A 15,943-nucleotide genomic window follows, 5' to 3' on the forward strand; every position below is an offset into this window, starting at 1 on the left:
AAAAAATTGACACTATGTTTTGCTCAAGAACAGATCATCAGAGCCATTAACCGATCCTTAGAGCCATTAAACGATTACGGATCTGATGGTCATTTTACAAATTTCGAAATTTTATGGTAAAAAGGTGAAAACACCCCCTTAAGATATGGTTATTTTATGAAATTTCTCATAAGTTAATCGGCTAAGCCAAAAAATTGATGGATATTGTTAAAAGTTGTTTGTCTGAATGGAAAGGGAAAAGTGTGGATCCTGATCCTCCATCCACCTTCAAATAACCATGATGGACATTGTTATATATTAAGAGCAAACTCATAATTAAAAAAAGAAGAAAAAGGAAAAACAGTTTCAAGCATCGTATCATAGATACCTTCTTGTGTGAACAAACATCTATTATTGCTTGCATTCTTCAAGGAAATAGGCATATGTCTTCTTCAACTTTTCTATCAGTTCTGCATTCCTATAACAAAACTTAACTCTATACCCATTAGCAACGAAAACCATTAAGAGAAAATAACAATTTAACTTTAAATTATAAAAAAAAAAATGATAATCCCTTGGTCATATGTTTAGAGATAGATAGATATAAAGAGGAGAGAATTTACCGGTCAACGGTCAATCAATGGGCAGATGAATTGGCAGTAAACCATGAAGAAGAAAATTGAAATAGAAAAATGGAACTATATGAACGAATAGCATGTGTATTACTGTTGTTCAATGGATATCATAGTCATGTACACTATGGTCACCTCTAAAACATAATTAAAGATGAATATGTCGATTTACATTTGCAATATGAGTCCCTCCTTCAAACCAAGCGGGCGAGAAAATCAAACAGAGCCGTTTACTGGGGGTCAAGAGTTCTTAAACAGAGGATTCACTTCAAATTTTCAAGAGATTAGTTCAATAAACTGTTTCACCTTCGCTTACGCAATATTTTATTTATATTATGGTTTATTATTATACAATTGGCATCTCAGCTCACGGTGTCACGTCCCCTGGTTATGAACTTATGGTAGTTGATTCTACACTTCCACTATCGTTCCTGTTGGTTCGGACAATCATTTTTCACCGTTTTCTAGAGCTATCGAATGTAAAGAGTATCCTCATGTCATGTCATTTTTGTTAAATTTTTAATTTTTTTTCATGAAATGCAGAAAAATAAAAACATAAACATAAAATATTTTTGGATTTTTTCAAATATATATATATATATATATATATATATATATATATATATATATATATATATATATATATATACAAACGCAATGCAAAAAATAAAATTGAAAAATCTAACTGGAAATTTTAAATTTTAAAATATAACTAAAAATGCAAAATTTTCACACTAACTCCGTCCCCAAGCTTAAAATGAAGCATCGTCATCAATGCTCAGAAAGGAATGAACAACTCAATAAAACATATAAAAACAAAAAGGGTACAACTAGAAAGAATATACCTAATAAGTTTGTAGAAATTTCTGATTTTTAATGAAGATGTTGGTGAAAAATCTGAATTTCAACAATTTTGACGATCCTCTGATTTCCCCAAGCTTGCTTGGAATTGCGACTGTCTCTTATTGAAAGCATAAAAAATAAAATACTCATCGGGTTGCCTCTCAGAAAGCTGCCCATTTTTAAAGTCGTTGGCTTGACTATGCCCAACCAGATTTATCAACTGGTGTGGTTGGGACTCCTTTTTAGCTCAACTTTTTTTCTTTGTTACTCCAGATCCCTTCAGATATGGCAAAATAGGTGGATCTGGAACTTGCACAGCAAACTAGAAAGACTTCAGATTTTTATCAGTTTAGTCCTTCTTGAGATTTCTAAAACTTTTTTCCTTTTTTCTGATCCTTCTCTTTCCAGCAATCTCATCCTCCTCAGATTTTTTCCTTTTCAGTTTCTTCTTAGCATTCACCATCTCCTTTTCTTTTTCCACAAGTTTTTTTTTCTTTTTAGATTGTTCTCTGATTTTTCCTCTGCAGAAATCTGCTTCTCCTTTTCCCCAAGCTTATATGTTTCTGTCAACTTCTTTTTAACAACCACTTTCTCCCCTTCTTCCCCAAGCTTTCCTTTTTCCAGCTCTTTTGATGTGTCAGAAAATTTTCTGTCTACAAATTAGTCTTACACATAAACATTAGAAAACTCACAACAGTCCTCACACAAAGGACTATTGGTACCCAAAAAATTAACAGAAAAATTATCATATGGAAAGTAATCATCATTCATTTTAAAATTAACCACTTCCCCGTCAAACTCTATTGAAATTGTGTCATAATAATAATAATAATAATAATAATAATAATAATAATAATAATAATAGTAGAAATAATAATGATAATAATAATAATAATAATGACGATGACGATGACAATAATAATAATAATAATATTAATATCCATAATAATAATCATAATGATAACTAGTGTAGAGACCCGTGCGTTGCACGGGTCAGATGGTCGGTCTCATAACTTGAAGTTATATCAAAAGACTGCGACATGAAATAGAGAATACAATCATTCATGTTTACTTGTTCTAAAAGAATGAAAAGTACACTGCTAAATTTGGTTAGGATAATGCAATATATTTGTCTTCTCCATGTTAGGTTATTCCCTGTCTCTCCCAGTTTGTGTGCCTTTGAATGTCATCATAGTCGAGCATCTTCGCCTTAGGGCACCAAATGAAGTGTCCCAAAAAATAAGTAATTATATTGTATAAAGTTATCCAAATAATAGAGTTTTATAAGTTAAGATGATAAAATGTAGCTCTTCTGTTTCAATAACCTGCACATCATCATGGTTAATTCACAGCATGAGGGTTGATTCGGTAATTCCTGATTTGATATTAGCATTTGAAGAGCCAACCACGTTTACTACTTCATGCGATAAAACTATAACTAATCTTATAAAGAATTTTAAACGGAGTTTTGTGTAATTAGTTGATATTCAAGATGTATGCAAATTCCAAAGATGAAATTTAATTTATTTTGGCTAATAATACCATAGGTCCATTAGTGAAAGATCAACAAACACGACCTCGACCACAACTACTATTCACATCGTACATATAAAAAAATCTCATAATAGTAAGCTACTTTACCGAACATTCCCCACTTTCTGGTAAAGATCTTGAAGTGTGCGTACGTTGTCTTATCCTTTCAAAAGCTCCTCAACCTAGAATGGAATTCAACAATGAAATGGAATCAGTGATTGCATTCTATGATGGTTTTTCTTTTGTATGTATTATATCAATATGCAACGTGTATTTATATTTATTAGTTATTTTAAAATATAAGTTGAATATTTTTCAAAGGAATTGTCTGTAATATTTTTCTTTCATAGAAGAAACTACCTTATAGCAGTGGCAGAGCTTTTATTTTCAAAAAATAAAATTAAAGATAATGAAAGTTTATTAAAACCTAAAGAATTTATGACAAGAAAATGTATTTTTATGAGAAAATAATATTTTTATTTATCTTTTAAGAATAAACTATAACTTAATTAAAATAATGATTTTTTTTTTTTTGTAAAAAGAGTTGTCATCACAGACGAAATAAATAAAAATGGGTTATATCTCAATTGTTCATTCCATTCCATGAAGGAATTGAAAAGAAAAGCATCGACTAAGGAATGAAAGTAACAAAACAGAAGGAATCGAAATGCCCCATTCCATTCCTTCGACCATTCCAATGGAATGAACCATTCCATTACTTCCTTGATACCAATATACCAAACACTACCATATTACATTTAGCAATTTAAAAAACAAAAGGAAAAGAAGAAATAGTCATTAGTACTTACCATAGCCTTGGTTTTGGAATAGAATGACCCAATGAAATTGGATTTATATTAAAAACATGAGCAAGTTTAACAGCTTGATATATGTAAATTTTTAAGTAACATTTATTTGAACCTTAAGTTGATATCTTTCACTTTTGGAATCAAAGAGGATTACTTTTAAATTGTGATTTCTTACCTAAAAGATATAATAATGGTAACACCATTTTCATGAAGAGAAATTATGCTTTCAATGGCCCGCTGAAATAGAAACGGTCAAGTGGAAAGCCTATAATTAAATTAAATAATTCAAGAAAGCCACTATATTTTGTCCATTTTTGTAGTTTAACCACTATAGTTCAGATTTTGTTGAAGTTGATCCACTACTTGTCCCTGTGTGGATATCGAATTGCACACAAATACTCGCTTGTCAAAGATCAACTCCAGTACTCCACAAGAACCAAAGGTTTGTGTTAGATTATTCAACAACCTGAAATTAGTAATTACATAAAAATATTAATTAACAGAAATATTCAATTAAATAATTCAAGAAATTATGCTCACCCTTTAGAATAAGCATGTGATTCTATCTCCTCTTTGCATCTTCAATTCTTCAACCTCATTTTTGTCCATTAAAGATCTATCATTCCAATATTCATGAGGAATCAGGACTGCAATGGTATGTCAAGGGCAGCTGCTCAGGAAGCAGAAGAGTGACTCATTTCCTGTTCTATCAAGATCTGTGTGTTTGATGACGCAAAGACCATATTACCCTCATCATTTAAAGAACCATTTTTTTATGGGTTGTGATTGATCTGTGAAGGTATATGTGCCACTATTTCCTCAAGGATACATAGCCTGGTATTCAGCAATCAATTGATTGGTCCTAGTCAACTCCAAAAGCAAAACCGGAAAACAAATTAGGGATGAGATAGCCACAATAAAATTAAAGTCTAAGCTTTAATTGCTTTAACGATTTCTGTTTCAGTGTCATAAGTTTCTACAATACAACACCATCATCATCATAACATCATCATAATTATTCAATCTTGAAAACTTTAAAACTTAGTCAAATTCAATACCATTATCCCCAAATACATCATCAACACCAGAATCCGAAGGGTTTAATATCAACATACCATAGCAGAATGTCAGAAACCTCCATTGGGAAGGGAAAAAAAAAGGAGAGTGGAGACCAGGTGTGTTGTTCTCCGTCAAGGTGTCCCAAGAAAAATAACCTACAAAAATTCGTTATCGGGATCGTGTTTCACCATACATAACACAATCATGTCATAAAACAAAATCAACAAAATCAAACACAGAACTGTCGATTAATAACCAATACAAATTTGTAAGATCATTTCATGCATGCTATGATACGAATCGTTTCAATAAAATAACAACAACATGCGTCTGAAAGTCACTCAAATCGATGTAAACCACAAAAAATTAAAGTGAATTTGAATTAGAAAGAGAGAAGTGAAGGAAAACCGGGTAATGAATTTGACGATGACGTTGAATTAGACGGGGTTTTCATTGTTGGAGCACGACGCAGCTTGAATCTTTATAATCGACACGTGTGTCATAGCCTCGAAAACATCTATTTGGAGGAGAAAAGTGATTGGAAGAGAAGGATGGTGTTGGGAAAATAGCCTCAATAATCCCTACATACCTCCCAACTAAAGACAAGTATATACGTGGAAGCTCCAAAACCCGAGAAAAACCACTGGCCTCCAGAGAGAAAGATCCACTATATTTACAATTACATAGACTAATCTCTCAAGCCTCCCCCAAAATTACACCCACACTCTCAAAGTTTTAACTTAATACTTTCACCACTCTAAAATAAGAGAAAGAAAGAAGTAACCAAACACTTATAGTGTATTGTTGGTTGGGATGCTTTGAAACCAAAGCCTTGGTCTTTATTTATAAGCTTGGAGACCTCCCAAGCTTTCATCCTTCTAGCAATGTGGGATGGGAACATTTTCTTCATATAGCCAAAAAGACCAACAAATCTTCACCTTGGATAAATGAAAGAAAAACCGCAACCACATAAAGGAACATCGTTTTCATCTACGATCATAATTCTAAAGGCATAGAATTATCATACTCCACCATAAGAAAGTATCACCACTTAGAATAAAACCATCCTAAGAATTTCACCTCGACACATGTTGAAAAACTGCTGAAAAATTTATGGTGCAACTTCCACTTGGCATACCCGGAAGTTCATCAGCCATCAACATAACTTCACCACACATCTTGCATTTATGCCAATCCAATGCCCATGTGCAGTTCCCCGCTAACAGAAACACATCCATTTCCATGGTATCACGGGCATACCATAGGGATGACACAACTCAAAAGAATTCATCGCCGTCAGTAGCGACGGAGATAATGTTAGCTGTATCGGAGCCTTTTGTCGAACTCGTTGCTCCACCTGGACAATTTCTCTTGACATGCCCAGACTCTCCACACCTCCAGCATACCGAGATCTTCTGGGAGTGTTTCTTCTTCTCGTTCCTGCATACCATAGCCGTTCCTTCTGATGAAGTATAGTTGCTACTTTCCAGTCGTTTCTCCTCGGACAGGAGTTTACCAGTAACATCCGCATACTTCAGGGTCTCTTTTCCATACATTAAAATAGGCTTCATATGCTCATAGGAAGAAGGTAAAGACAGTATGAGTCTTAAAGCTTTATCCTCATCTTCAGTCTCCACTCCAATAGCCTCCAGTTCTGACACGATGTTATTAAGAACACTTAGATGATCTGAGATTTTTGTATCTCCACTCATACGAAGAGTATGAAATTGTTCCTTGAGATACAACCGATTCGAGATGCCTTTGCCTTGATACAACTGCTCAAGTTTCTCCCACAAATCTTTTGCCGTTGCGATCCCATGCATATTTGCAAGAACATTCTTTGCTAGACACAAACGAATAGCAGTTGCCGCTCTCAAATCCAGATCTTCCCATTCTTCATCATCGACTTTACTGGCTCCGGCTGAATCTTTGCTAGAACCGGGGACAGGTCTCCCCTTCAACGCCTTGTGTAACCCAGACTGAATCAACACATCCTTGACTTGAACTTGCCACAAACCAAAGTTGATTCTTCCGTCAAATTTTTCTACATCAAACTTCATGGGACTGAATTTTGCCATCATATCTGTATCTCAAAAACAGTATTGTATACTAGAAAAATATGCACCGGACCTATACGCAATACACCCAATAAAGGATTCCCATATAAGAGTGGAGGGTCACAACGGACACGCTTAAATACCAATCTTTCTTAGACAGAACCTTCTTCGGATATATACGTATTTACAGCCCGCATATAACTCTATCGTACACAAAACGATTAGTCGAATCCTCGTTTCTGATGTGGAAGATCAGATAAAGCTGCAACCACAGAGCATACTCCGAACCTTCAAAGTACCGAGACAACTCCAATACGATTAATAGAAATTTGTTTCTGATGTGAAAGATCAGCCAAAGCTGCAAGCACAGAGCATACTCCAATTTCTAAAACCGAGACCTCCTCCAAAAACCCGAAGCTCTGATACCACTTGTTGGGAAAATGGCATCAATAATCCCTACAAACCTCCCAAAGACAATAATAGAAAAATAAACTGAACACAAGTATATACGTGGAAACTCCAAAACCGGAGAAAAACCACGGGCCTCCAGAGAGAAAGATCCACTATATGATAAATTGTTACAATCACATAGACTAATCTCTCAAGCCTCCCCCAAAATTACACCCACACTCTCAAAGTTTTAACTAATACTTTCACCACTCTAAAATAAGAGAAAGAAAGAAGTAACCAAACACTTATAGTGTATTGTTGGTTGGGGTGCTTTGAAACCAAAGCCTTGGTCTTTATTTATAAGCTTGGAGACCTCCCAAGCTTTCATCCTTCTAGCAATGTGGGATGGGAACATTTTCTTCATATAGCCAAAAAGACCAACAGATGGCTAGCCAATTTGAAGCCGTTGAAAACCACCATTATGTTTGGATCCGACACTAAACCAGAGCGGAAGGGGAGGGAGTCTGGTGACGGTTGTTGCGATGAAGGGTGATGATGGCGGCAAGACTAAGCGGCGACACAGTTGTCGTATTCATCGTCTTTCTCGTCTTCTCAACGTCGATTTCATTCTGATTGTGTGAAGGGGGTAATAGGTGTGATATTTGCCGTTACCCCCTCTCCCTTACCTCCTCCATAGCCCTACTCACCTCCACCGAAGATATGGAAGAAGGAGGTCGTGCTTGTGTTGTTGTGGTTATTGGTGAAGAGAGCGATGTGGGAAAACGAATAGCAACAGGAGTAAAGCTATGGACAAAGTGGAGGCGGTCGATTGGATGGCGGTGGTGATGAACGTTATCCGATGAAAGAGGAAGAGAACAGGAGGTTTGGATAAGGAGCGGTGTAAGGAAGATACTGGAAGAACCTACGGGTGTGCAGTTCTAGTTTTAAAAATTGCCTAAGAGGACCCTTAAAAAGAAGGAAATAAACAGAGAAGATATGGATTTTAACATATATACATAAATAAAGGACCAAAACTGTCTAGTTAGGAACTTCACTGTTCCTAACTTTCATTTCTTTAATATATATATATATATATATATATATATATATATATATATATATATATATATATATATATATATAATAATAATAATAATAGTAATAATAATAATAATAATAATAATAATAACAACAACAACAATAATAATAATAATAATAATAATAATAATAGTAGGAATAGTAATAGTAATAGTAATAGTGATAATAATAATAATAATAATAATAATAATAGTAATAGTAATAATAATAATAATAATAATAACTAGTTTGGGAACCCCCGCGTTGCAGGGGTCGGATGTGACGATTTTTTCCGTTGTAAATGTTATTTGATCAACTATTTGTTTATAGTTTAAGTATTGTTATGGGGCAATAATATTTTTTCGTCATGGGGCAATAATATTGTTTACAAAAGAAACTTTGCATTTGATTTTAACCAAAAAAAAAAACTTTGGATGTGATACAATTTCTGAAACTTCTTTTTGAAGCATAACGATACATTCCAGTTCCATCAAACAACACTTACCTCCCGTGTAGTAGATGTCATCGCCAGTTTTCTACATCCATGATAATCAATCATTAATATTGAGTGCTTATGTGCGTGTTGGACTTGTTACAATACACCTGGCAACGGAGTTGCACAACTCGGTTCATCCTTTTACTATATTCAAGTGTAGGTGCTCATGTTTTGCATGGGTTGGATGTGAATTACATAGCAAAAGTATACAATGCAATTTTAATACAAAAAAAATGAAAAATTAAATGGACTCAATGAAAGTAAAATGCCTTTATAGTCATCCGTAGTCTGTGATACTTTTAGTAGTTGCCGATATATTTTGATTGAGTCTGCACTAATTTTCTGCAATAAAAAGAAATCAATATAATGACATTTAGTTTAGTAAAATAGAAAAAGGCCACTTAAACAATGACATAATAGGGAGACAGAAAGCATTTTTACCATCTAGGTGATTTTGGTAAAAATGACCATTTTCATCATTTTGCTCATCATCTTTACGATTCCATAAGTTTATTTGTTTTTCTGATTGTGAAAGGTGTCTCCCCACATCATCCTAAAACCATGCAACAACAAAAACATAAGAAACAATTTGATCAAGTTAACATGACATCTAAACTTCGTAGCAAAAGATTCAAACACTTGAAGTCATTCCTTTGTGGTATCAAGAATATCAACAACATCAGCCTTCCAGCTTGTTACATCAATCAAGAAATAATAAAATATATAAAAAATTATATGTCTAGTAAAAGTAAATGATCCCATTATGTAATGAAACATAGTATGTTGACTAACAATATATTAATCTTAAAAAAGTTGAATGCATTACATTGATTAAATATTATATATAGAATGGAATGAATTATGAAGTTGAATGCATTACATTGATGTGAGAAACCATTAAGTGGTGTAAAGTTAAACGAAAAGTATCATAAATAATCACAACCAAAGCAAAAATAATTAAAAAATAAATCGATTTATTTATAATGAAAAATATTTCTTCTGTTGACTCAATTGATGAACAATAGTAGTAATATTAATGGAAGATTTGAATCAAATCGTCGGCCCTGGAGACCTGCGCTTCATAGCATACCAGAGTAACCGTAATTCTCTTAAACACAGGATCTGGTACCTTGTGTGCGGACTCTTTTTAGTGGGTTGATTTTGAAGCTACAAAACGATCTATTAATCCCTCCAGACAATCCTTTTTGGACCACTCGGGGCTGTCAGATTACCATGCTATGAATCTGATAAAGGTATAACAAAACAGGTCCATTTGGAACTGCAGGAAGTAACAAAAAGGGAAGTACGACCCATATGCTCACTCCTAAAAAAAACAAAAGAAAGCCAATATTAGATTACCAAGGGTATCTTAGACATTTTAATAAGACGCTACATACCGTTTTTGGTGGTTTCATAGATACAGATTGTAACTCTTGCACTTGAATATCAGATTGTACTAAGAACCAATATCAGATTGTAACTCTTGCACTTAAATCCATAGATACAGAAGCCAAATGTAATGTCCGCGTTTCCAGACTAGGCATTATCGTTGATGTAATAGTCTAGGTTAGCTTTTGTAACTCTTTTTGAAGTATTAATGATTAAATATTTGAATATTATGTGTTATGTGCTTAATTGTGTGTCTTAATTTAATTAAGAATAAAAATAAGCGTCAAAATGAAGTGTTAGATAAGCTCGATATCTATAGATAATGTTGTAGTAGTTGAAACGAGGTTTTCGAATACATAAAGAATGCCGAAATCTGAGTTATAACGAAGAAGTTATGACCTGTCGAAGTTTCGTGACAGAACCGGCAACGCTGAATGACGTAAAAAGTGAAATTTACATTAGAGCGGTATTTAGCCCTAGTAATCTAAACGGAAGTTGTAGAGTTCGTTAAACCGAGAGCGTGCATAAAAAGAATGCCCAAATCTGACTTCGTATGAGGAAGTTATGATTTTCCGAAGTTTCGACTTAGCAGTGTGCAGCCCGAATACTCGATTTGAGATCGAGCGGTTTTTAGCCAAAACTTTCTAAATGAGAATTGAAGATCTCATCAATAGTAGTCCAACGATAAAAAGACAGACGAAAACGGAGTTCAGATGAAGGAGTTATGAATTTCGAACGGAGTTTACCTGTCCCGGCCTACTAAAAATAATATATTAATAATATATTAAAATTAAAGTCAAAATTAGCCAATGGAGGCTAAACGAGTGTTGTAGAGCATAATCTCACCTACGCGTGGATATAAAGAACGTCAAAAACGGAGCTCGTATGCGAAAGTTATGAATTTCTGAAGCCCAAGGTGGTGTGAGAGCTCACGAGGTGAGAATTGCAAAACTCACGAGGTAAGTAGTTGACGGACGTCTTCCAGGGCAAGTGGCCATGACAAACGCAATGACATATCGAGCTCACGAGGTGAGAATTGCAAAACTCACGAGGTGAGAATTGCAAAACTCACGAGGTGAGCCTGAAATTTTTGCCCTATAAATAGATTTGAAGGGCCAGCCGATTATGGTTGCTCCATCTCTTCTCTCCCACTCCCGATACTCTCTCTAAGCCCTATTTTAACCCCCCGAGGCCCCGGTGTTCATCCCGAGACCCGAAGCAAGTCCCGAAGTCCGAAGATCCCGAGAAGAAAATAACTTCCGAGCCGAAGCTCTGCCTGCGAGAAGCCCGGTGTGTGAAGATCTTCCAGATCTACCGAAGAATACTACTTCTACAAGTCGTAGTGCTGTCTGATCATCTTCTGATCAAATGAGTGTGTAGTTACCTTCTTCTAACGCATAATTATAAAGTATTTTATACGAAATACGTGTTATGTGTATATTTTGTTGTTATGTGTGTGAATGTATATTCACTTTCTTCTAACTCATAGATATGATTTATTCTCTATGAAATATGTGTTATGTGTGTGTGCCTCATCTGTTATGTGGAATATGTATTGATTGAACATGATATACAGGTTTTAAACTATGTATAAAAATATATATTTTTATCTACTAATATGTTGGGTAGAACATGGGTAGATAGTTGATGTATGATAAACAGATGAAAGGCCTCGTTGTTGTTGCTGATTCAGTCATCTAGCGGAGTTTAAATGACGACCACGGACTTTTCTAGACAGTCTAGTAGAACGCTAGCAGGCTCATTACCTGTAGGTTTTAATGAACTTGGGTGTTCATTTGCTGTACTCCATCCCCCTCATGGTTGCCTTTCGGACATCTATTGTTAAGGAAACCTCTTTGCAGTAATGTCTGTCCCGATGAAAATCCTAGATTAGGTCCCTTATAATAGCTGTTGTTTTAGGGACATAAAGTGAGGATAACGGAAAAGGTGTAATCGGATTATAGTTGGTTGGTGAAATTAAATATAATTATTTATTGCGGGTTGAAAACCCTATATGCTCACCAGGCTTCCAAGCCTGACCCACTCAGTTTTGTTGTATTACATGTAGTGGCGCGAGAGCATAAGTTGGATGACTTATCAAGATCTTTTGATATTAGACCGGTTGTTATATATAACTGTTGTATAGTCTATCTTTTTATGTTTATGTTTTTTGTCTGTTTATCGGAACATGACATCCAGAATATTGTTATATAATGAAAATGCATCTCTTGCTGAAATGCTTTGATAAACTTTATTTTATCATATTTTGTTTTGGAAACAAACTCCGCAACTCTTTTAAATCAAAAGGATTTACTATGAAATTATTTTAAAAGCATAAATGAAACCGGTCTTTTCTGGCCGCGATTTTGGAGATGTCACACCAAAGCCCTGTATATTTATATAAAAAAAATTTATACAATTTTAAAAAAACACTAATAATAAATAAATAAATAAATTAGGGCATTGTTACTTCATTTCATTCCTTCTTAGTAGCAATCAGCTTGCAAGTGGTAACAATGACAAAAATACCCTTCTACCTTAACCAACGGCAAACATGATCAATACATTTGTTAAATAAGTTTTGACACAGGATAAAGATCAAGTTTATGTTCCAAATGAGTCGCAAAACCGGATTAAATCACAAAATGAAGATCACATAATTCTCTTTGAAAAGAAGTTATCTTTGACCAGCTTTGACCACACCCGTAAAACGACAATATTTGTGATCTCATTAACTATAAAAATCTGGATTTGCAGGAATTGTGGCTGTTTGGTCAGGAATGACAACCCTTGAAGTGGCAACAAATTTGAACAGTTTAAAATTCAAAAAAAAAAAACTTGCAGGATTTCATAATCTAGCAATATCACAAGTTGGTCAAAATTGAAGGCTTTCTTGCTTTATCATATAAGAAAAAAAAAGTTAGATTTAATACAAAAACTGGAAAAAGTAACTCTAATTAGATGAAACCCTAATTGGATGTTGAGCAGAAAGGAAACCCCTAATTACAATGATCATAATATTCAAAGTTGGGCCTTATTTTGCAAGATGAAGTTTTTTCTTCCTTTTGCATAGACAGTTCTCTTGAAACAAATAGTAAAAAACAATAGTTGGAAAAGTTAAGGAATAAAAAAAAACAACCTGCAATATATCATTTTCACGATCCTTGGGTCTCTGGCAGGTAACTTTCAATAAAGCTGTAATCTGTTTCTCATTTAACCTTTTTGTATATCGTCGCCCTTCAACAATTTTACATGCCTGGCCAATAAATAAAAAATTCAAAGGTAAATTTATACTGTAGTCAAGCCAAGTAAAGTATACCAACAGGAATAGTCAAACTTGCATGCATGAACTAATCAGATATTGACCTCCATTGGTAGATAGTTGGCCTTCTTTTGGTTTCCTACTTGAAGGCAAGGGAGATGAGTTAGCCGAATAGTGAATCCATACATTTCTTGAAAGTATTCAACAACAGACTTCATCTTTGCATTGTCATCAACTGGGAATCTGTTAAAAAAAAGGTTAAGTAAATTTCTTCTATAGATGTACTCTCAGTCATTTTATATTTAGTATCACTTGTTGAAAGAAGGTTAACATGACCCATCTAATCTCGTTCAGACGGTTCATTCAGTCCAAAAAAAAGTATTTGTTGATACATTACTTATAATTTGTGAAGTGAAATCCAAATCTAGACCAAAAACTTATATCAAAGTGTGTGTAAGAAGCTTGTGTAGTCGATGATGGAGTAGGTCTAATACCTGTTCTTTGAAGCATTTCATCCAGCAGTTGATGTGCATCTTCAAATTTGCCACTTATGAACAAAAAACTAATCTAATAAGCCCCAAATTAGTTTCTTTTTCCACAGAGAAGTTTTGTCCAAAATTATATATGAATTCATTATGCCAAAACAGAATGACTAAGTTTAAGATGGAGTAGCTGTACTTCCAAATCAGACCCAAATGGAAAGGTTGTGGGCTGCGACGTTAATCCAAAAATTCCATATTTTCTTCGTACACTCCCTCTGTGAGTGACTTCAACTTTGACTCCTCTAAGAGCCCTTTTAATCTACAACAGGTTTATTTTGTATATTAAATGCAAGAAGAGTGATAATTTGTTGATTAAAGAGGAAAGGAATATACCTTGACATGGTCAGAATCAGAGAGCGGTCTGGATAGCATACCTTTGCCAAGAAGCTGGCCTACGAAATCTAATACCGGGGGAGCCTCAATAAAAGCCGCTGAAGCCATATCTATATTATAGAATCAAAATAAAATCAGCAGTAACTTTCCATTTTCCAATTATGATCCTAGCCTTTTAATTAATTTCAAACACTTTTGTTCTGTGTCTGTCATATCAATATTTAGTGACAATCCCATTTGATTAGGACAAATACTCTGGTAGAATCCACACCATGACTCCAGGCCTTCTCCTAGCTGCTGCACTTTCCCAATATTAGGAGAAAAGAAGGACCTTCCCACCCGACAATACCTATTCATCAAATCATCAATCAATAATAAACTGACTCATAAAGTGGGATTTGGTATGTGTATAAACTGACCAAGAGGAAGTTATTTTGAAATACCTACCATCCCCAGAAGTTCTATCTGTATCAAGCAGCAAGTATCCAATTGGATCCCTAATGCTACCTCTGCAAAAGTTGAAGAAAAGAACACAATCATCAGAAAGATGTGAGTCGGTTCTTATTTGATTCATGTGATTGAAATAGATCTGATCATGTTTTCAAAAACTACCATCTTAGGGTTAGAAGAGATTGCCTATTATAAAGGGTAATTTGGGTAAGAATTGTATGAAATATCTTCACGAAGCGGCCACAGAAGGAGAGTCAGGTGTAGATGTCGAAATCAGAAGAGGCCGACGTCGGCTCTTGTTCCTGCTGCTAGTCGGTGACGGTGACCGGCCATATGCCGCTGCGACACCCGTTTGCTTCAAAATCGTTGCTTTCTCCACCGCCGATTTCGATTGTCGGTAATATCTTCACGAAGCGGCCACAGAAGGAGAGTCAGGTGTAGATGTCGAAATCAGAAGAGGCCGACGTCGGTCTTGTTCCTGCTGCAAGTCGGTGACGGTGACCGGCCATATGCCGCTGCGACACCGGTCTGGTTCAAAATTGTTGCTTTCTCCACCGCCGATTTCGCATGAGTGATGGGAGGTTTGTGGAAGAAAAGAGAGATAAGGTTGACTGAAGATATTTGAGGCGGTGGGAAGGATCTGGAAACTGATAAACCCAAACGATGATCAACACGTAATGATAATAATGTAATGATAATAATGATAATGATAATAATAATAATAATGTAACGTCCCGATTCCCAGGTATTAAATTAATTAAGAATTTCCTTAGTTTTTAAGCCCTACTCGACGAGTAAAGGATGCTCTACTCGTCGAGTAGCGTCGATGCGGGATCGCGAAATTAGTGATCTACTCGCCGAAGTCCATAAAGGGACTCGACGAGTAGGAGCAGGCAGAAGAAACCCTAAGTCCCGGGTTCTGCACTCTATTTAAGGAGGCATAAGCCCCATTTGGCCTCCTTGCAGTCAATTAGAGCTCATAGAAAACCCTAACTGTGTATTGTGTCAATCTTGTGCATTGTAAGCTTGGAAGGAGGGCTTTGTGGGAGGAAGAACTTGGAGAACAAAGGGATAGGAGCAAGGAAGGAGTGG

General features: G+C 35.1%; 1 protein-coding gene across 6 annotated transcripts; it reads right to left on the bottom strand.

The window, feature by feature from the left end:
- Positions 1-8,920: 8,920 nt before the first annotated feature.
- LOC145135825 (protein argonaute 10-like) lies at positions 8,921-15,522 on the bottom strand. 6 transcript variants are annotated; one of them, XR_013720063.1, is made up of 10 exons: positions 15,014-15,522; positions 14,849-14,910; positions 14,402-14,750; positions 14,021-14,327; positions 13,631-13,769; positions 13,404-13,520; positions 10,273-12,652; positions 10,005-10,199; positions 9,317-9,428; positions 8,921-9,217 (listed from the first exon to the last, which is right to left on the bottom strand). XR_013720063.1 is itself a non-coding variant. In XM_079070038.1 (9 exons), exons 6-9 carry the CDS (start codon positions 13,742-13,744, stop codon positions 9,210-9,212), a joined length of 351 nt encoding a protein of 116 aa, XP_078926164.1. In that variant the 5' UTR covers positions 13,745-13,769; positions 14,021-14,327; positions 14,402-14,511; positions 14,673-14,750; positions 14,849-14,910; positions 15,014-15,514; the 3' UTR covers positions 9,037-9,209. The 6 variants fall into 6 exon arrangements, 2 of the variants coding, with proteins under 2 accessions (XP_078926164.1, XP_078926163.1); XR_013720064.1 differs by lacking the exon at positions 10,273-12,652 and having other exon boundaries at positions 9,037-9,217; positions 15,014-15,515; XM_079070038.1 differs by lacking the exons at positions 10,005-10,199; positions 10,273-12,652 and having other exon boundaries at positions 9,037-9,217; positions 14,402-14,511; positions 14,673-14,750; positions 15,014-15,514.
- Between the last annotated feature and the right edge of the window lie 421 nt (positions 15,523-15,943).

Source organism: Lactuca virosa, chromosome 9 (genome assembly GCF_052849685.1).
Source record: "Lactuca virosa cultivar CGN04683 chromosome 9, Lactuca_virosa_CGN04683_v6, whole genome shotgun sequence".
NCBI classification, from domain to species: Eukaryota; Viridiplantae; Streptophyta; class Magnoliopsida; order Asterales; family Asteraceae; genus Lactuca; species Lactuca virosa.

Bases quoted from the DNA above. Each gene is read 5' to 3' on its own strand.
- LOC145135825 (XM_079070037.1), bottom strand. From the start codon at position 13,744: ATGAAGTCTGTTGTTGAATACTTTCAAGAAATGTATGGATTCACTATT. The intron at 13,521-13,630 runs GTCAATATCTGA...TTTATTGGCCAG, and splicing joins CCAACTATCTACCAATGGAG to GCATGTAAAATTGTTGAAGG. The intron at 9,429-13,403 runs GTTGTTTTTTTT...GCATGGTTTTAG, and splicing joins GTGAAAATGATATATTGCAG to GATGATGTGGGGAGACACCT.